Genomic DNA, 22,135 nt, shown 5'->3' on the forward strand with positions numbered 1-22,135 from the left:
CTCTCTGTGTTTCTGAAACATACCCAGAGGGGTCACCAGGAGCTCAGTCCCTAGCATCAGACAGAGCGAGCTCAGATTCTGCCCTCAGCATTTACAACTTGAGCAACCCCAGGTGTCTTCTTCGGTGCTTCTGTCCACAGAATGAAGACAATAGTAAAGGATATGATGATGACTAAAGGGATAAAACATCTAACACAGTACCTAGTAAGAAGTAGCAGTGCCAGTAGTGATAGCTATTGTAATTATAGCTACCATTTACTGATCTATTATTATGCTAAACATCATGAAATGTGCTTGATAAACATTATATCATAAAAATCACAAAAACTCCATGGCTTGGGTTTTATTATTATTGCCAATATAATAAGGAAACAGATGTAAAAGTTTAAGTGATTGGCTTCACCATCACATAGCTAGTTAAAATACTGAAGTCAGGATTCAGATCCATGTTAGCATAACACTAAAGCTCTCTTTTTTCTTATAACTGGAAGGGAAAAATAGCTTTTATCATTATTTTTCATTCAAACTGCTTTTATGAAATAAGGGCTTGTGGTAGACCCCAGGTTATATGCTAAGGATGCAAAGTCAAATAATTATTCTTAAGCCATTCTACAGGAGTAAGGGAGGGGAATATGGTGAGAGAGAGGCACAGATAAAGAAATCAGTAGAAAGAAAAGGTATCCTATCTGAGGTATATAAGAATGCTATGAACTCTTGCTCCAAAAACTAATAAATTTCAGAAATCTATGGGATCTGTTGAGTTTTGAACTTGCTAGGTTATTGATATACTTTATTTTCATTTTAAAAACCAGCCTTAGAAAAATGCAAGCCAGCATCTGTTTCTATGGAAACAGAAAGACGAATTCACAAAACACTACTTTCCAATTCAATTTTGTGTGGCCATGTGTACATAATTTAAGACAGGCAATTTGATAATGAGTTAGGGCTGAACTGTTAATGGACAACAGTCATTTACTTAAAGTCTTATCAGCAGAACCTTTTCCTTTCTTACAGCCTGTCATTAACCTTTTTGGAAGAATGTGAAGTTATCACTCCTTATATATGAAGGTACTTTCTCTCAAATAGTTAGACTCCAAAGCAGTATCAGTTGCCCAAACTACTTGTAATCAAGACATTTTTTCTTTATAGTATATTCATACATATTCCTCACTTAATTTGAAATGAAATTGTTAGGATTCAACATTTTTTTATTCCTTAAACTTCAATGATTTTCAAAAAATTGTATACTTAATATCACAGTGTATTGGTGAATAAAAGCGTTCTCTGTCAATTTCTCTTTGCATCTTTTCTTGCTGTATTTATTGAAAGATGCAGAGGCAAATAGGTATTCAGTTTCTTCATCATCATTTACCATCACCAAAATAATCATCAGTAGAATTATTGATATCAGACAAGGGTATCTTAATTTCTTGTGTTTGCATCTTACTCAGGTAATTGAAATTTTACTTTACTCAGCTGATGGATCACCTGTAATTTCCAGTGTGAAGTTAAAAGCTGTGCAATTGCTTTGAACTAAAACCTATAAGTAGCTTAATGAAGTATGGGCATTTTAGGCTCAGTAAGCTGATCGTAATGGAATAAGGAAGTTGAGCTCTTTGTAGCATTAAATTCTCTCCTTAAGTAAAGTTTTAACCTACTGGATTTAACATGCCCAGTACTGATCTTGAAAAAAATAAAGACAAATTCAAATAAAAAATTGAAAAATGGCATTCTAAAGTAGTAATGCCTCACCCCCAATTTTTCGTCTATGACATGCTAGCATTCTGAAAAAAAAAAAAAAAAATATATATATATATATATATATATATATATATATCTTGAGCTATAAAGAACACAGGAATGCTAGAGGTCAAAAGGAAAGAGAAGAGGATTTTTGGAGCCAAATGACTTAATGTTTGGCACTTAAAATTTGCATTTGCATATTGCTTCAAAAAGGTTTTGACATTGGTTTTACACATTCTGAATTGCCTTCTTGGCTTCAGCACACCTTTTTTTCCTTTTGTAACCTTTAAGCATAGCAGCTAGTTAAGGTCCTTGCACGCATTGGAATTGTGCTCCTTAAATATTGTTGACAAGAAAATTTAAGCAACTAAAAATAGACATCTATGAAGCTGGCAGACTGCAGGGAATCAGGGTAAGATCGGTTATTACTACATACTGAAGCTAAGACATGTAAGAGTTTTGCCTGACCTGTTGGTAATCAGAAGATCTATTTATAGATTCACAATCTTCTTAACCCTTTAATAGGATGACCAGTAAAAAAAAAAAAAAAGCTTCATTTCAGGTGACTATCGCAAACAGGCGTGCTCTGTATCCATGATTTTATTTCCAAAACTGTTCATGACCTGATGACTCCTTTCCACTGGGATAACTCTATATGCACATATACAGGCAGAATATTTCACTCTTCATCAGGTAAAAAATAATAAACTACTTTATTACCTGAAAAAAAATTGGCCTAATATTGCTAAAATTAGACTAGAACTGACTCTAATTTTATTATTCAAATATGCACTGTCACAAACAACTGTAGCAAACTGCATTCTAGTTTGGCACTTATTGAAGTCTTCCAGTTTTTTTTTTTTTTTTTTTTGATCCACCAATATAAATGAATGAAATCATTTATTTTTCTATGTTCTTTAGTTTTTTTATGGAATGGGGATAAGGTATCCCCTAATAAGAATTTTTAAATCTCACAGGTCTGGCCATTCTAAACTTAAACCTTCATAAGTAAAGTCAATTTTAATTTATTAAATATGCATATTTTGTACTTATCTTTCTGATTTATGCAAAATTTAGTAAACAGGAAATATACTTAACTGTATGTCCATCAGAGAAATTATGTTGTGGAAACATTAATGTTGAACTCTAGAATTGACTATAAATATTACTATTTCTTTCATTACAGAGTAAGGAGAAACCAAATGAGGTTGACATATGTAAAAGAATGATAATAAGAAACATAATGTGCAATTGAAGAATAAGCAAGTATTGGAATAATTAAAGAAAAAAAGCAGTTTTAACTTAGGCTGGCTTATCTTTAGAATTGATTTCAAAAATTAGTTTTGAAATGCAAAGGTTAGGGGGGAAAATTATACCTCTTTTTTAAATTGGAGTTTCTGTTCTACTCACTGTTACAATCCAGCAGAGGGAACAAAAGCTAATAATAAATTATGTAAGTGGTAAAAACATCAAAGTGATGCTGCTCATGAGTAGAAACATTTAGGAAACGGCTGTTTGATTTCAAACATCAAAACACAGGCAGGGAAAAGTACTTTCAAGTTAATGTCATTAAGAATTGTGTTTTCAAGCTATAAAAGATCATAGTAAACAAAGGTTGCATGGGTGGTTCAGTGGTATAATGCTTGCCTCCCATGTGGGAGACCCAGGTTTGATTCCCGGGCCATGCCCCCCCCCCCCAAAAAAAAAAAGAATATGGCAAACCAAGAAATCCCTAAGTAGACAATAATTAAAGTTAAAACTCTCCTGACTCTAAGCCATACTTTGATGCCATGCCATTCCATAAAGAATCAAAAGAATTTTCAGATGTTGGCACTAATAGTGTGCTTAGCTCTACTTGTGATAAAACAAACTATAAGGAATTTCCAGTGGGTGAATTTTTTTGGCTATTCATTGCCTAAATTCTTCTCAGAAGTAATGACATGACCAAGCAATTGGCTTGACAGATAATGTGGTACCAGTAGTAATTTCTGAAATTTTAATCTTTGCTTTAGCAACATTTTGAGGGAGTACGTTTTTGACTGATGCCCCAGATCTTTGTAGAAAGGTCGTGATTCCAAATCATAAAAAATCATCCTAGATCTGATTTCCTTTGCATGTCAGAAGATGAGTTAAGTATGGTGCATAGTTTGAACTTTCCTGTATTAACATATCTTTTGGTGTGCCTTGGAATTTGTTTCTTAAGCATTTTCAGAAAAACACAGGTGACCTTTTTTTTACCTTACAGAAAAATATAGCATATACTTACTTTATAAGGGTCACTGACATGAGAACAGCCTGTTGTATATCACCTGCCTCCTAGGTATTCATGGGCTTTTTTGAATCTGGTTATCAAAATCTGTTTTGGTTGGTAAAGCTGATGAAATACAATATACCATAAATGAACTGGCTTTTAACAATGGGGATTTGTTAGCTTACAAGTTTACAGTTCTAAGTCCATGAAACGTCCAAATTAAGGCATCAACATGACTATAGCTCTTAAAAAAGACTGCTGGCATCCAGGACACCTCTGTCACTTGGGAAGGCATATAGTGATGGGGGCTGGTCCTTCTCTCTGGGTTTCATTGTCTTCAGCTTCTCTGTCTCTTTTATCCGCTTATAAAGGACACCAGTAAAAAGATTAAGGCCCACCCTGGGCAAGTCTCAACTGAACTAACCTAATCACAAGGTTCCACTCACATAAGCTTTATACCCACAGGAATAGATTAAGAGAACATTATCTTTTCTGGGGTATATAACAGCTTTAAACCATCATAGAAGCCTAGTGATATAAACGTTATCTGACATTGTCTCTATGATGTATCCCTATTTTTTTAAGATGAATATTGATCTTGTATTCCCTGAGATTCCATCACCCACCATGTTTGTAGCTAAGGTCACCCTGCCATAGTAAGAAATCAAATACATGGCTTCAGCCCAATCATCTGGCTGAGGAAAAACATTTTTCTTCTAATCTTGACCTGGTCCCATAGGTTTAATGCTAGATTGGTTTCTTCCTTATTCCATGTATCTTTGCCATTGTCTGGATGACCTGTCATTACCTCTCTTCAACCAAAACTAAATTGCCCCTTGCCACTCCCAGGCTTCCTTTCTGACAAATACTGCCCGCCTGTCTTGAAGTCAAGACTGGCATTTCCTTTCCTTATTTGAGCAAATTACTTAACTTCTCTGTATCTTAATGCCTTCATTTATAAAATGGGGGTAAAGGGTGGATGTAACAAATTGAACTAATACATATAAGTGCTTGGAATAGTGCCAAGATGGAGCTGCCCAGTACATGTTGTCACAACAGTTGCTTATTTACATAGTGATAGTGATTGCCTCCCCCTTTCCATCATGGCAGTTTTCTTAAACCATTGACTCTTATCTATTGCTCTTCTCCCAGATTCCATATCTAGTTTGTCTCACAAGAGTTTACCTGAGCCCCTAAATTGTAACTTCTTTGCACCTGTTATACCCTAAGGAACAAGTAATAGTATATGTTCAGAAAAACAGGCTTTTTTAAAATCTAGGCTCCAAAATAATCTATTCTGGAATTCTAAAAATATGGAAGCGGAAGTGACATTAGGTTTTGGATTTCTTTGAATTCCCCTATTAAAACAGAGGGAGCGAAAAAAAAAAAATGCAGTAACTAGGAAAGAAAACCAAAACTGATGGATAACATTGACACCAAATTGCATGTCAAGGTATCCTTATAAGCCTCAAAATATGAGCTGAACATTTCATGACATAAATGAGGAAGGAACAGGGTGTCTCATGGAACTGAGACCAGTATAACACCAAATGGCCAGTAGGTACTCACTAGAAATTGTGTCAAGCCAGTTTGATAATGGCAGCTGAAACCAAGGGAGGTGGTTTTATGCACTACAATTGATGGGTAAGTGAAAGGTCTCCACTCAGATGTCTGAAGGAGCTGAACACTCTGGGACCCATAATTATTTTAAACTCACCAAGTGGAACTGCATTCCAGGAGAAACTTCTGGAACTAGAACACAAATTGAGGAGGCAAGAACAACAGGGGCAAAGGAAATGGAAGGCCCAGCTAAAAATAGAACTGAACAGAGAGGTGAAAAGGAGAACTCAAATGTTGGCCATTTTTTCCCAACACTTCTAAAAAGTACAGAAGAGGGAGATCAAGACCTGTGAAATTAGAAATGAGCTCTTACCTCTTAAAAGATCAGGAAAATTGCTTTCATGTAAATAAAGAAAACTCGCAATAGAAACAGCTGAATGCAAAAAGAACGATGAGAACAAGAAGGACCATGGAAATGAAAACACACCAGAATTGTATACCTATAAGATAGAGGAAAAGAGTAAGCTCAGATTTCAAAGCAAGCTAGCAGAAAAATTTTAAATGACAGAATATAGAAAAAAATATCATATTTAGAAAACTGAAATGGGAACTTAGAACTCAGGAAATAATTGGAAATTAAAGGAAAAAATCATATCAGAAATGAAAGTAAAACTTGAAAGAAGACGTGTGAAAAGCTGCCAGAGAAAATGCCTTAAGAATTTTAGAAGTTAAAAAGGAGGAATTTTTAAAAAATGAACAAAAACATTTTAAATAAAAAAAACAAAAGTACTCAATAGAAAATGGCATAAGTAGGCGATAAGCAGCAAGATCCGACAATAGGATTTCCTAAAGAAAAAAATCAAAGTAATGAAACCAAGTGAACATTAGCTATAATCCAAAGAAACCTTTCTGTAAATAAATGAAGCCACAGGTTGAAAATGAAAACCAAATAGCAGGAAGAGTGATCAAGAATAAATAATATCAAGATATATTGTGATAAACCTATCGGACTTTAAAGAAAAGGATAAAACTACTTTATTTTGGCATTCAGATAAGAAGATATATGTTCATACAGGGGTAAGAAAAGCAGATTGTCATCAGACTTTTCAAAAACAACTCTTTGTGAACAAAAAATAATGTAGTAACATTTTGAGATACTCAAGGAAATATATTGTGAACCAAAGATTTTAGACCCACCAAAATGATTTGCAAATATATAGTTCTCGACGTACAAGAACAGAGAGAACATTGTCCCCATGAAATCTTCAGAGAAATCTACTAGAGTAGGAGCCAGCAAATTATAACCTGAGTCAAATACATCCCATCTGTTTATAAATCAAGTTTTATTGAAAAACAGCCATATTCATTCAGTTGTAACTTGTCAGTGGCTGCTTTCACTGTACAACAGTGAAATTGAATAATTGACATAGCAGCCATATGGCCCACAAATCCTAAAATATTTACTTCCTGGCCCTTTACAAAAGAATATTTGTTAGCTTTTGCCGTAGAGCACAAGCTTCAAATGGTCAAAACAAAGCTATAGAGACATACAGAGAGAGGCTGAGGACTAGCAATAAATATGTTTATACTTGTAGTACTAATACTAAATGATGGTTATAATAGGATACAGATTGTGAAGTTTTTTTTGTGATTTGACAATGTTGACACAGTTCCATTACCAAAAAATGGGAAGAGAATGGGAAGAACCTATGAAAAGTAGAATAAGCTTGCTGAATGACTTAAAGTGATTAACTAGGAATAAAATACAACACTTCAAATCAAATGCTTGGAACAGCAAATGTAGAGGGAAGTCGAAATTTTAATATTGCTCCAACCGGGGAAGCCACAAACAATCATAAAAAAAATAATAATAATAAAGAGGATACTAAGCTTGTTAAGTAAAGTATTCATATCAATATGACCATTTAAACAAAAATACAAACTTTCATATACATACACACAAGTATATATTTATATGTACTGTAAAGAGAAGAGAAAAAGAGAAAGAGCATATAGAATATACAATGTATTGAAAGTATATCGACATAAAAGACGTGTACTCATATAAATATACAATAAAACAATGTGGCAGAATTGCAACAAAACAGGTTTTTATACATATTCATATAGTTTTCATATATGTATGATTAATTTACCTAAAAAAAGACAAAAGATTCCAGAGGAGAAAGAAATTTTCCACATTAAGTTATACACTTCAACATACTCCCGAGATAATCTCTAGTTAGTACTAAAGGAAAAAGGAAAAAAAAAAAACAACCCAGATTGAAGAAAACATTTATCTAAAAACGAAGAGGGGCAAAAACTAATAAGCAACGAATGTCAAACTTTAAAACGAATGGTTACCACAGGGTAAGAGAAAGAATAGGTAGAAAAAGTAGAGAATCTAGACTTCTCTTTTTAATGCAATTTTTCGTCTTTGGACTGGAATTTCTTTTTTTTTTTTTTTTTTTATCTAGCTGTGCATTTATCATCACAATCAACTTTTTTTTCTTTTTTTGTGAAAAATAACAAAGATACAAGACAATACATTTCAAAGCACATCGCAATAATTAGTTGTGAACAGATTTCAGTTTGGTATGGGTTACAATTCCACAATTTTAGGTTTGTACTTCTATATGCTCTAAGATACTAGAGACTAAAAGAAATATAATATAATGATTCAGCAATCATACTCACTTGTTAAACTGTACCTCCTCTGTATAACACTACCATCAACTTTGGTCTTTCTCCTACTCTGTAGGGGTATTTGGGCTATGCCCATTCTAACTTTTTCATGTTGGAAGGGGCTGTCCATAATATGAGATAGAGGGATGGAACTAGTTGATGTTATGGAGAAGCTGGCCCCTCAGCATTTCTGGACTTACATGGTCTAGGGACCCATCTGGAGATTATAGGTTTCTGGTAAGTTACCCTAGAGCATAGAATCTTTGTAGAATCTTACATAACACCCCTAGGTATTCTTTAGGATTCTCTGGAATAGTTTTGGTTGGTGTTTGGCAAACTATGATAGCTAGCAGTGTCTAACTGAAGCTTGTGTAAGAGTGACCTCCAGAGTAGCCTCTCTGTTCTATTTGAACTCTCAGCCACTGATAATTTTTTTTAATTTTTTAATTTATTAATTTAAAAAATTAACGAACAAACAAAAATATTAACATATCGTTCCATTCTACATATACAATCAGCAATTCTCAATATCATCACATAGTTGCATATTCATCATTTCTTAGAACATTTGCATCGATTTAGAAAAAGAAATAGAAAGACACAGAAAAAGAAATAAAACAATAACAGAAAAAAAAAGATTATACATACCATACTCCTTACCCCTCGCTTTCATTTATTGCTAGCATTTCAAACTAAATTTATTTTAACATTTGTTCCCCCTATTATTTATTTTTATTCCATATGTTCTACTCATCTGTTGATATGGTGGGTAAAAGGAGCATCAGACACAAGGTTTTCACAATCACACAGTCACATTGTGAAAGCTATATCATTGTTCAATCATCATCAAGAAACATGGCTACTGGAACACAGTTCTACATTCTCAGGCAGTTCCCTCCAGCCTCTCCGCTACATCTTGAACAACAAGGTGATATCTACTTAATGCGTAAGAATAACCTCCAGGATAACCTCTCGACTCTGTTTGGAATCTCTCAGCCATTGACACTTAGTCTCGTTTCACTCTTCCCCCTTTTGGTCGAGAAGGTTTTCTCAATCCTTTGATGTTAAGTCTCAGCTCATTCTAGGGTTTTTCTCAATCCCTTGATGCTGAGTCTCAGCTCATTCCAGGATCTCTGTCCCACGTTGCCAGGAAGGTCCACACCCCTGGGAGTCATGTCCCATGCAGAGAGGGGGAGGGTAGTGAGACTGCTCGTCGTGTTGTCAGCCACTGATAATTTATTTGCTCCACTACTTTTACCCCTTTTAGTCAGGATAGCTTTGTTGATGCCCTGGTGCCAGGGCCAGGCTTATCCCTGGGAGTCATCTCCCACACTGTCAGGGAGACTTTCATACCTCGATGTCATGTCCCATGTAGGGAGGAGGGAAATGGTTTCATTTGCAGAGTTGGGCTTAGAGAGAAGCCCCATCTGAGCAACAGAAGAGGTCCTCCAGAAGTAACTCTTGGGCATACCTATAGGTAGGTGTTGTAGTTTGCCAGCTGCCAGGATGCAATATACCAGAAACAGAATGGCTTTTAGAAAAGGGAATTTAATAAGTTCCTAGTTTACAGTACTAAGACCGAGAAAATGTCCCAATTAAAACAAGTCTATACACATGTCCAATCTAAGGCATCCATCCAGGGAAAGATACCTTGGTTCAAGAAGGCTGTTGAATTTCATGGTTTCTCTCTCAAGTGGAAGGGCACGTGGCAAAGAGAGTCAGAGTCTCTCTCTCAGCTGGAAAGGCACATGGTGATTATGGACAGGGTTCCTCTCCCATCTGGAAGGGCACATGGCGAACACAGCATCATCTGCTAGCTTCTTCTCCTGGCTTCCTATTTCATGAAGCTCCCCGGGAGGCATTTTCTTTCTTCATCTCCAAGGGTCGCTGGCTGATGGACTCTGCTTCTCGTGACTGTGACATTCTGCTCTGCTCTCTCTGAATCTCTTTCATTATCCAAAATGTTCCCTCTTTTATAGGACTCCAGAACCTAATCAAGACCCACCCAAATGGGTGGAGACATGCCTCTACCTAATCCAGTTTAACAACCATTCTTGATTAAACCGCATCTCCAGGGAGATGATCTATTTACAGTTTCAAACATACAATACTGCATAGGGATTAGAAGAAACAGCAGTCTTTACAAAATGGGATTAGGATTAAAACATGGCTTTTCTAGGGTACATACATCATTTCAAACCAGCACAGTAGACTAAGTTTCTCCACTACATACATAAGTTTCACAAGAGCAGGCCTCAAGATCAAGGGCTTGGCCTATTGATCTGGTTGTCCCTAATGTTTGACACAGTATCAGAGGTTTCCCAGGTGGTAAAGTTGAATAGCTCCATATTTTTTCTCCCATCCCGCAAGAGATTATGCTAATACTTTTTGATTATCTGCTTAATATACTCTGAGATGTATCCAGGCATTACATAAAACTATGCAGGATTTAAGGCCCTCATTCTTATTCCGGGCTCCCTATGTTTGGATTGTTTAAATACTCTATCTAGACAGATTGAGTTAGATTATGTGCTACAGAAAATTTAGGTTCTGGACAGAATAACAGTGGCAACAATGGGCATCCCAGTCTTGGTCCTGATCTTAGGGAAAGACATTTCATTTTTTTACCATCATGTATAGTATTAGATATATGTTTTTCATATATGCCTTCTATTGTGTTGAGAAAGTTTCCTTCTATTCCTAGTTTTCTATGTGTTTTTATCAACTTTTCTTCTTTTGGTTCAAAGAGTAGATGAGGTTCTAAAATATAGATAGTGTCTTCCTTCCCCATATTTTGTGAATTCCCTTAATCTTGACCTGACTGGCTTCATTCTTATCTCTAAATACCAGGTTATACAGATATAAAACAGCCTCTCAAAATCCAGAAATAAAAATTACTACTCCAGAGTAATATGACTGCTTACAATCTAGGCCCCAGTTTTCTTATAAACACTTTCTAAATGAGACCATACAATATTCACTCTTTTGTTTCTCACTTATTTTGCCTCACCAGATGTCCCACAGATTCATTCACAATTTTGCATACCTCACAACTTTGTTCCTTTTTGTAGTAGCACAATATTCAATCATATGCATGCACCATAGTTCACCAATCTACTTCTCAGGAAGTGTGTCCGTCAGCCACATCTATTCATTGGGCATTATGTATAATGTCCATAGTCAACAGTCCATTAACGCTCTCAATTTTAGATAATTAATGCAATTTTATTGAGATATATTCACACACCATATGATCGATCCAAAGTATATCATCAGTGGCTCCCAATATCATCACATAATTATCCAATCAGCATAATCAACTTTGGAACATTTTTATAATTCCAAAATAATAATAATAAGAGAAGCTAAAAAATGTAAAATAAGTTCAAAATATCCCATATCCCTTATCCCCCATATTGTTGTCCCCTAGTATTGATGTGGTACCTTTGCTACTGTAGATGAGAGAATGTTAAGATATTACTGTTAATTATAGTCCTTAGTTTGCAATAGGTGTATTTTTCCCAAATACCCCTCTATTATTAACTCTTTGTAATAGTGAGGTATGCTTTCTCTAGTTCAGAAGATACTTTTTTATGTTTGTACTTATAATCACAGTCATCATCGACCATGTTCGCTGTGTCACCCATCCGCATGCTTTCTCCTCTAGCTTTCTTTGTGGTAACATGCATGAGTCTAAACTGCCCTTTTCAATTACATTCACTCACATTCCAGCACTGTTAATTGTACTCACAATAATGCACTGCTGTCATCGCTATTCTATTCCAGACATTAATGTTAACCCAATTAAACATGCTGCACTTATTAAGCAACTGCTCCCCATCCTTAATCTCATTTTATCCCCTGGAAACTTATATTCTATATTTTATGTATATGAGTTTACATATTATACTTAATTCATATTAATGAAGTCACAAAGTATTTGTCCATTTGAGTCTGACATATTTCATTCAACATAATGTCCTCAAGGTGCACCCATGTTGTTATGGGCTTCAGGAGTTCATTCCCTCTTACTGCTGAATAATATTCCATCGTATATATATGCCATATTTTGTTTATCCATTCTTCTCTTGATGGACACATGCCTGACTCATCTATCATCAATCTGTTCCTTTTCTGAACTCCTAGAAACAACTAAGTATCTGTATCACTCATTAAAGTGCTGTCTTAAGTTGTAAACAAAACAAAAAAAATGTGATTTTAATGTGGCTCTAAAACAGAATCCTCTGACTGATATCTCTCCTAGTAACCATATGGTGGTCTTCACATTATTATCTTGAGACTGTTGTGTGTGTGTGTGTGGTGGGATTAAATAATGAGTATTTATTTAATAGCCTATCACTTATGAAGTTATTCCAGTTATAGGAAAGAAGATTAATATATAAAACAGAAGAGACTGAAAGGTGTTTCAACCCATGATTTAATAATGAGTTTTAGAAATGTAATTTTCCACCAGAGGAGGGTGCTAGTGCTGCTTCCGGGGCATACTCACCCTCTCCAGGTGTAAGGGTAGGTCCTCTCCCCTGCTGGAGGGCCTGGCTCCAGACCTTAGCCTACAAGGTTTTGCCTCTGAAAACATTCTTCCTTCACTTTGTCCCTTCTCTTTCCTTTTTAGTTCAGACTACGGTAGTTCCATTTTTAAAGATCCCACAACACTCTTGTTGGTTTTCTATGCAATATGCTGGGACAATGCCTGTCAGATGAAAGGACTTTCCACAAATCCTTTCTGGATAACTCCATCTCCAATCTTCTCTTGTCCTATTATGGCTGACTACTTCCATGGTTTGTTAAATCCTCACATGGGACCTGTGCTAGTTTGAAAGGATTGTATGTACCCTAGAAGAGCCACGTTTTAATTCTAATCCCATTTTGTAAAGGCATCCATTTCTTCTAATCCCTATTCAGTACTGTGTGCTGAAAACTTTAATTAGATTATCCCTATGGAGATGTGACTCACTCAAGAGTGGTTGTTAAACTGGATTAGGGGGAGACATGTCTCCCCCCATTCCAGGTGGGTCTTGATTACTTTACTGGAATCCTATAAAAGAGGAAGATTCAGAGAGAGTAGAGAAGAATGACAGAGCCACAACAGAGAACACCGCAGAACCATGAAGCAGAGAGTCCAGCAGCCACTGGTTTTTGGAGATGAAGAAGGAAAATGCCTCCTGGGGAGCTAGAGAGGAAGCTAGCAGATGACACTGTGTTCACCATGTGCCCTTCCAACTGAGAGAGAAACCCTGACCATGTTCTCCATGTGCCTTTCCACTTGAAAGAGAAACCCTGAACTTCATTGGCCTTCTTGAATTAAGGTATCTTTCCCTGAATGCCTTAGATTGGACATTTCTATAGATTTGCTTTAATTGGAACATTTCCATAGCCTAAAAACTGTTAACTTGCAACTTATTAAATTACCCTTTTTTAAAGCTGTCCTATTTCTGGTATACTACATTCTGGCAGCTAGCAAACTAGAACAGGACACTATTCAGTGAAGTCTCACTTTCTGGGAGCCCAGAATTTTCCAGACCATTAATATCTGTCTTCTTTCCACTCAGGAATTCTGTTTTCAACTTATCTCTTTCCTCTTTCATGTTACTATAAGTTGCAAGGAGCAGCCACATTGCATTTTCCACATTTAATTTGGAAATGTCTTCTGCTAAATATCCAAATTCATTACTCTCAAATTCTACCTTCCATCTATGAAGAATGCCTCACTTCATTTTCAATGACATGTTCATCGTTTCTGTCTAAAGCCCTGTCAGAAGTATCCTTAGAGTCCACCCAACAGTCTCTTCAAAACGTTCTAGGCCTTCTCTTCCAAGCTCCTCAAAACTCTTCTAAAATCTTCCCCTTACCCATTTAAAAAGCTATTACAGCATGTTTGGTATTGCAAATTGCAGCAGCACCCCACTTCTCTGGTTCCAAAATCTATGTTAGTTTGCTAGCTGCTGGAATGAAATATACCAGAACCGGGAACTAGGATGGGTCTTACAAAGGGGAATTTAATAAGTTACAAATTTACAGTTCTAAGGAAGTGCAAGTGTGCAAATTAATGCACCAACAAGATATTACCTTCGTTCAAGAAAGGGCCATTGGTCAGGAACAACTATGGCAGCTGGAAACAACTATGTGGCTGGCATCTGCTGGTCCCTTGTTCCTGGGCTCCGATGCCTTCAACCTCTGTTCCTGTGGGGCTTCCTCACTTTGCCTCTGCAGGGCTGGCTTTCATCTCTTGGTTCTTTCCAGGTTCTTGCTTGCTTAGCATCTCATGGAAATGTCTGCTGGGCTCCAAATATCTCCAAACATCCATCTATGTCTCTGCTTTCCACGTGTCTGTATCTGTGTCAGCTCTGCTGTGAAGTTGCTGTCATCTCTGAGGTTTCTGTGGTTTCTGACTCTCTCCAAAATGTTTCCTCTTTTAAAGGATCCCAGTAAACCTATCAAGACCCGCCTGGAATGGATGGAGTCACATCTCCACCTAATCAAAAATTTACACCCACAATTGGGTGTGTCACATCTATAAGGAGATTATCAAATTAAAAGATTCCAACCTACAGTATTGAATTAGGATTAAAAGAAACAGCTACTCCCATAAGATTGGATCAGTATTAAAACATGGCTTTTCTAGGGTGCATACTAATTTCAAACTGGCACAATCATCAACAGCTGCTAGTATTTAAAAAGATTTATTTAGTTATTATTTGCTCCTGATGGAAGTATGCATCACCTATGAATAGTATGAATAGCAATACTGATGACAAAATAGAACCTTATTTGGATCAATCCCCTAGACTCAACTCCCAGTTTACAGTAAGTACAAAGGAAAATGGAAAATATTAAACAACACCTTGAGATCAAACAGGATAAAATCAGCATAATCCATATTGTGGCCAAGTGACAGCTTGGTAAGTGACTTAGTTAAGATAAGAATAGGAGAAGCACTCTGAGACCAAAGGAAGAAAAGTTTATTTTGTCCAGAACCTAACTTTTCTATAGCACATAATCTAACTCCACCTATCTAGATAGATCATTTAAACAATCCAAACACGAGGAGCCCAGAATAAGAATAAGGGCCTTTAATTCTGTATAGCTTCATTTAATGCCTGGATATATCCCAGAATATATTAAACAGATAATTAAAAAGTACTGGCAAAGTTCCTTGAGGGATGGGAGAGAAAGTATAGAACTACTAAACTTTACTACTGGGGAAACCCTGAATATTGTGCCAAATGTTATGGACACCGAAATCAATAGACCAAGATCTTGATTTTGAGGTTTACTCTTGTTAAGATTATTTTTGTAGTGAAGAAGCTTAGCCTACCTATAGGTATGCCTAAATGTTACTTCTGGAGAACCTCTTCTGTTGCTCAAATACGTGGCCTCTCTTTCTCTAAGCCCAACTCTGCAAGTGCATTGCCCTCTCCCCTACCTGGGACATGATATCCAGGGGTGAAAGTCTCCATGGCGGCATGGAGATGACTCTCAGAGATGAATCTGGCCCTGGAACATGGGATCAACAATGCCATTCTGACCAAAAGTGGGAAAAGAAGTGGAACAAACAAGTTATCAGTGGCTGAGAGAGTTCCCATAGAGTTGAGAGGCTACTCTGGAGGTCGCTCTTACAGATGCTTCAGTTAGACGTTGCTACCTACCATAACTTGCCAAACCCCAACCAAAACTATTCCAGCCAATCCTAAAGAATACCTAGGGCATTATATAAGAGTCTACACAGATTCCATGCACTAAGGTAACTTTCCAGAAACCTACAATCTCCAGATTACCTGGACCAGGTAAACCCTAAAATACAGAGGGGCCAGCTTCTCCAGAATATCAACTAGTTCCATCCCCTTATCCCATATTATGGGTAGCCCCTTCCAACATGATAAGTTATAAGGGGCATAGCCGAAATGCCCCTAAAAAGTGGGAGAGAGATCAAAGGTAATTGTGGAGTCATACAGAGAAAGTAGGGTTTAATAAATGAGTATGTTTGCTGAATCATTATATGATATTTCTTTTAGTCTCCAGTATCTTAGAGCAGCTAGAATTACAAACCAAAAATTGTGGAATTATAACCCATTCCAAACTCTGAAATCTGTACTACAGCTAATTGCTGCAATGTGCTTTGAAATTTACTGCTTTTTAGTATATATGTTATTTTTCACAAAAAAGAAAATACATATTTCTTCTAGTCTCCAGGGTTTTGGAGCAGTTAGAAGCAGATATCTGAAATAGTGGAATCGTAAACCATAATAAAATCTGAAGTCTGTTTTGTATATACTTATTGAAGTGTACTTTGAAAACCATTGCTTTTTTTCCCTTTTCTTTGTATGTATGTTATATTTAACAATAAAAGACATTTACAAAAGAATAGGAGAAGCAATAAATCTCCTTTTTTGGGGGGGCTGGAGGGATTCTCTTCCTACTGGTATGAATCAGTTATGTGTGGACACTGTTTCTACCAATTATGTGAGCAGGTTTAAGGCGGAAATGAGAATTCCTAAATGTCTCAGCATAAAGGAAATATGTTATCACTAACAGAAATTATTTATAATCATTTTTAACATAGAATAAGTTGAATAGCTTACTCTTGTAAAAAGAGAATCCTTGTCAAAATGGTATTCTTCATGGAAGAGAATTCTTGTCAAGTAGTATTTCCTCTTTCATACATGAAGTAGACTTGAGTGTTCTAATTTTTTTCCCAATACTCTAATGTTCACAAGTGTACCACTGTGAAGGCTATTGATTTCTTCCCTACAGGAAAACTACAAAAACCTTAAAGTTATTTTCCTTTTTTTGTTTTTTAGGGAAAAAGAAAGCAAGAATATCTAGCCTAAAAACATATCTGCTGATAAGGTTTTTGTTGGAAAAATTGTACTCTAAAGAATAATCAGATATTTAATAATTCATGTAGAAAGCAACAGAGGGGATATACATAGATGTTTAGACAAAGAACATTTAGAAGCATAGAAGTAAATGTTACTCCCCAAGAATGTAAAAGATACATACAGAGATGGAGGTGGAACAATGTTGTTATACACAGAACTCTACTATGTGTTTATGGGCAGACAACCTTTCCTCAGACACGAAAACCTGGCTTTATTACTGGGCAGAAATTAAGGGGAGGATGTCTGCAAATCTCCTATATTCCCAATGAATTCATCACTACTCCCTGCCAAATTTAGCCACCTCAACACTGTAAACCATCTAAGAGACCTGACCAAGAGGGAGGCTATAATTAGGTAACATGTCATTATGCCTTATCTGTACCCCATTTGCCTCAGTCCTTGTTAAAAATCCAAGTATCAACCTCAACATATTATGTATCATCACTAGACTCTCATTTCCATGTGGTTTGGTACACCCCTGATCTCATCCTATCTTCTCTACGTCCCCATCCTTCAAACATATCCAGATTCATACTCCTAGAATTCATGTCCTTCATAAACAAAACCCCCTAGTCTTCAAGTTCTTCTCTGAACATTCCCTTCACTTTCTGACTCTAAGTGAAAGCTGGTTTTCCCCTCTCATGGGATGACTCTTTTCTCTCCTATATCCGTCAACTATTGATCCTCGCTATGGAGTAGGCATCTTCTGTGACTTTCATTGTTGCGTCTAAACCATTCTTCCCTCTTCCTCCCTAAATAACAGGTCAGATCAGATCAGTAAAAATTCATGGTTTTACTACATGGCTCATTATTTTTCTCCACTATTAATCCTGGTCCATCTTGGTGATAGATGAGTCTTCCAACATCAGCATTGATTCCTTCACTTCCTTCACCTCCACTTCCTTTCCTCCACCCTACTTTCACCACATCTTCTTGTGGTCATACACCATCCTTTCCAGAATCACAAGGATGAAGCATTTCCCTCCAGGGAAAACCATTCTCTCTAGATCACTTGCTCTCATTACATTGGGTCTTCTAACCTACTGAACTTCCAGTGTATACGTCCTGTGTGTTCTCACTTTCCCTCTCCCTTTAGGCTGTCACTTTGCTCCCCACAAGTGTAAAGTCCATGGTTCATTATTCCAATTACCCTCAAATTCATATTTTAATAAATATATCCAACCAGTGCATGAGCAAACAATAAAATATGCATGTCCTAATACAGGTCAACATGGAAAATAAGCAATACATATTGGAGTTGAAACCAAGGAGAAAATATGAAGCATTCCATTTGATTAGAAGGGTTTTCCTTCCTCTCTCCATCCCTCCCCCCTATCCCTCCCTCTGTCCCTTCCTTCCTTCCTTCCTTCCTTCCTTCCTTCCTTCCTTCCTTCCTTCCTTCCTTCCTTCCTTCCTTCCTTCCTTCCTTCCTTCCTTCCTTCCTTCCCTCTCTCCCTCACTGCCTTCTTTCATGCTTGATTTAGTCATTTTGGCATTTTTCAGTCAATGAATGGCTTTTACAATTACATTTGTAAATTGTAATTTTTAGATATATACTAACGTTATGTTGATTGTAGGACTAATTAATGCATTGTTTGAGTGTAAAACAAGAAACTTATTGGGCAGTAGGCAATTTAATCTTGCTTTTGCAGAGTTTGGTTATGTGCAATCATTTAACCTAGTAACAAGTTTTCTTATGATCAAGTACTTCTTGTTAAGCTTGGCATCAGGAATGTAAGAAACTGCATGGAATATATTTTAGGCATAGAAATAAACAGTGTCACTAATCTTTATTAATATATAGAATGGAGCAACTAGTAATGAAACAGTTTTAAAAACACAAATTTAATATTTAATCAACTTGTTTCTCATTCTTGCATATGGTCCTATGCATATAGTTCAAGAATAGACTATGTTTATTTGAGTACAGTTTGGAAATTGTCCTAATTTTAAAAAAGATTTTAAGAGGAATGCCAAATTTGTAGTATATAGATCTTTTTATCCTGATGCCATCCTATAAACAGGGAATTTAACTTAATTAGATAGTAATGATAGTGCTAATTGTATTCTTATTTACTTCAGAAGGATTTTAGCGATGTATAAAGGTTTGAGATCAAATACGCAAGGAGAAAAAGAAATATTTGAAGTACTGTGTTCTTGGGGAAATTTCCTTGCAAGCTTGTGTCATTTAATTGGCAATTTGATAATTTCAGAAATATTTTTCTGATTTAATATCTGTCTTATGCTTTAATATCCCATTTTTATCTTTGTGTTTTTTTTTTAGATAAGAAATGTTGAAACCAATCAATGTTTAGACAACATGGGCCGTAAGGAAAATGAAAAAGTGGGTATATTCAACTGTCATGGTATGGGAGGAAATCAGGTAAACTATCTTTATCAGCTTCTTATTTTTGGAGGAAAATATTGTGTTAAAACTAACAATTTAGACCACAATCCACATCCCAATAACATCTGGTCTTAGTTTTTTTAAATTGATGGGCATTGATATCAACAACTACTTTAGCTATTTTATTGTCCCCGGTATTTTAAGCGAGTACTAAAAAAGTATAATAAAAAGACAGCACTTGATATATTCTGACCAATTATATCCCTTTTAGTACATTTCATACCCCTTTGGAAGGTGAAATAGAAACGAAAACATCTTCCTTTAAAAATGCTGGAGTGGAGTCATTCCTAAAAGAAAAGGACAGTTTATCACTTATTTCTCAAAACCTGTCTTGACCTTGATTATGTGAGGAGGTACTATGAGGTTATTACATACTTCAATTCAGACACATTTTGGTTTCCATTTTTGCATTGAACACCAGATTTTCTACATTTGAATAGTGGAGATTTCCACCCTCTGATTCGCTATTTTTCTAAATAAAGGGAAAAGTTGGTTATCACTGTTCTTATTAACATGGTCTGTCTCACCCAGTTCAGATGCAACATTTTTGAGAAGAGGAGACCTATTATTACCAGAATAACAGCCAGAGAGAAAATGGTGTGAATTAAGTTCTCAATTAAAAGGAAAAAAAAAAGATTTCTACCTGTAAAAATGAAAGGAGAAAAAAAATACAACCCTTTCAATGAGCCTACAGTTAATGAGGAAAGCCAAATATGTTAGACCCATCTCTTTACCATGTATGATCCATCAGCAAATATGATGTCTTCCCAATGGTGATAATTTTAAATCTATTTTACAAATCTTTGTGTATATTATGGCTTCTAGGAGCTTTTAAATTTCAGTGAAATTCAAAAATGCATGGGTAAGCACATTTATTGTAATTTTGCTTTGGCTATATAGATGCCCTCTGGCCCAGGTGAAAATTTAGTACTTAAACAAGATTGTTTACTGACTAAAAGTCTAGGACAGCACTTTTTGCATGACAGCCCAATAAATTATCACAGACTTATTAGACCATAAAGAAGGTATGTGTACTCTTACAAAGCTTTAGAAAGTGGCTTTGCAAAGTATGTAGCTGCCTTGCTATATGACCTCTGGCTGTAATAGCCATGCTGCCTAGGCCACTTTTTTTTTTTAAACATTTAATGTTTTCTTTTTATTGTGAAATCTAACGTATATACAAAACAAGCAATAAATTTCCAGGTACATTTTAACAAGTATCTGTAGAACAGATTTTAAAGCTTGATATGAGTTAAAGTTCAACGATTTTTAAAATTTTTCTCCTAGCTGCTCCGAGACACTGGAGACCACAGAAATAACAATATAATGATTCAGCAGTCATACTCACTTGTTAAATCCTATCTTCTCTGTTATAGTCCTCCTTCTCTTTAAACAACATATATACATAAAAGCAATAAATTTCAAAGTGCATTATAACAATTAGATGTAGAACAAATTCCAGAGTTTGATATAGGTTACAATTCCACAATTTTAGGTTTTTATTTCTAGCTGCACTAAGAAGGGACTGGAGGCTAAAGGAAACATCAGGATGATTTAACACTCATATTCATTTGTTAAACCTGACCTTTTCTGTGTAACTCCAACATCAGCTTTGATCTTTCTCCCACTCTTTAGTGGTATTTGGGCTATTCTCACTCTAACTATTTCATATTGGAAGGGGCTGTAAAATAAAATGGGATAGGGGGATGGAACTAGTTGATATTCTAGAAAGATTGGCCCTTCTGTAATTCAGGATTTGTCTGGTCCAGGGACCCATATGGGGGTTATAGGTTTTGGAGAGTTACCCTTGTGCAAATAACCTTTGAAGAATCTTGTGTAGTGCCCTAGGAATTCTTTAAGATTGGCAGGATTGTCTTCCATGCCACCAGGGAGGCTTTCATCCCTGGATATCATGTCCCAGGTAGGAGGGAAGGCAATGGTTTTATTTGCAGAGTTGAGCTTAGAGGGAGAAAGACCAAATCTGAGTAACAAAAGAGGTCTTCCTTAGGTGACTCTTAGGCATACCTATAGGTAAGCTAAGCTTCTCCACTACATACATAAGTTTCACAAAAGCAAGCTTCATGATCAAGAGCTTGGTCTATTGATTTGGGTGTCCCTAATATGTGGCACAGTATCCAGGGTTCCCCCCAGTGGTAAAGTTTAATAGTTCCATAATTTTTCTCCCATCCCTCAAGAGACTTTGACAATACTTTTTGATTATCTTCTTTATATACCCTGGGATTTATCCAGGCATTATATTAAGCTATACAAAATTAAAGGCCCTCATTCTTATTCTTGGCTCCCTGTGTTTGGATTGTTTAAATGATCTATCCAGGCAAGTTGAGTTGGGTTATGTGCCACAGAAAACCTATGTTTGGGCATAATAAAACTTCCTTCCTTTGGTCTCAAAGAATAGGTGAAGTCCTAAAATACAAGCAATGTCTTCCTTACCCCTATATTCTGAATTACCTTAATCCTAATACACTCTGTTTCATTCTTGTCTCTGAATACCAGGTTATACATATATAAAGCATCCCCTCAATAACCAGAAGTAACAATTACCACTCCTGGGTAAATGTGACCACTATA

General features: G+C 36.1%; 1 protein-coding gene across 2 annotated transcripts in view; it reads left to right on the plus strand.

The window, feature by feature from the left end:
- GALNT13 (polypeptide N-acetylgalactosaminyltransferase 13) overlaps window positions 1–22,135 on the plus strand; it is a 601,907-nt gene that overhangs the window by 522,307 nt on the left and 57,465 nt on the right. For both annotated transcript variants that reach the window (XM_077153856.1, XM_077153857.1), the window contains one exon: window positions 19,424–19,522. In XM_077153856.1, the coding sequence (XP_077009971.1) occupies window positions 19,424–19,522 (99 nt within the window). The remainder of the gene's footprint in view (window positions 1–19,423; window positions 19,523–22,135) is intronic.

The sequence above is a fragment of the Tamandua tetradactyla genome, chromosome 3 (genome assembly GCF_023851605.1).
Source record: "Tamandua tetradactyla isolate mTamTet1 chromosome 3, mTamTet1.pri, whole genome shotgun sequence".
Lineage (NCBI taxonomy): Eukaryota > Metazoa > Chordata > Mammalia > Pilosa > Myrmecophagidae > Tamandua > Tamandua tetradactyla.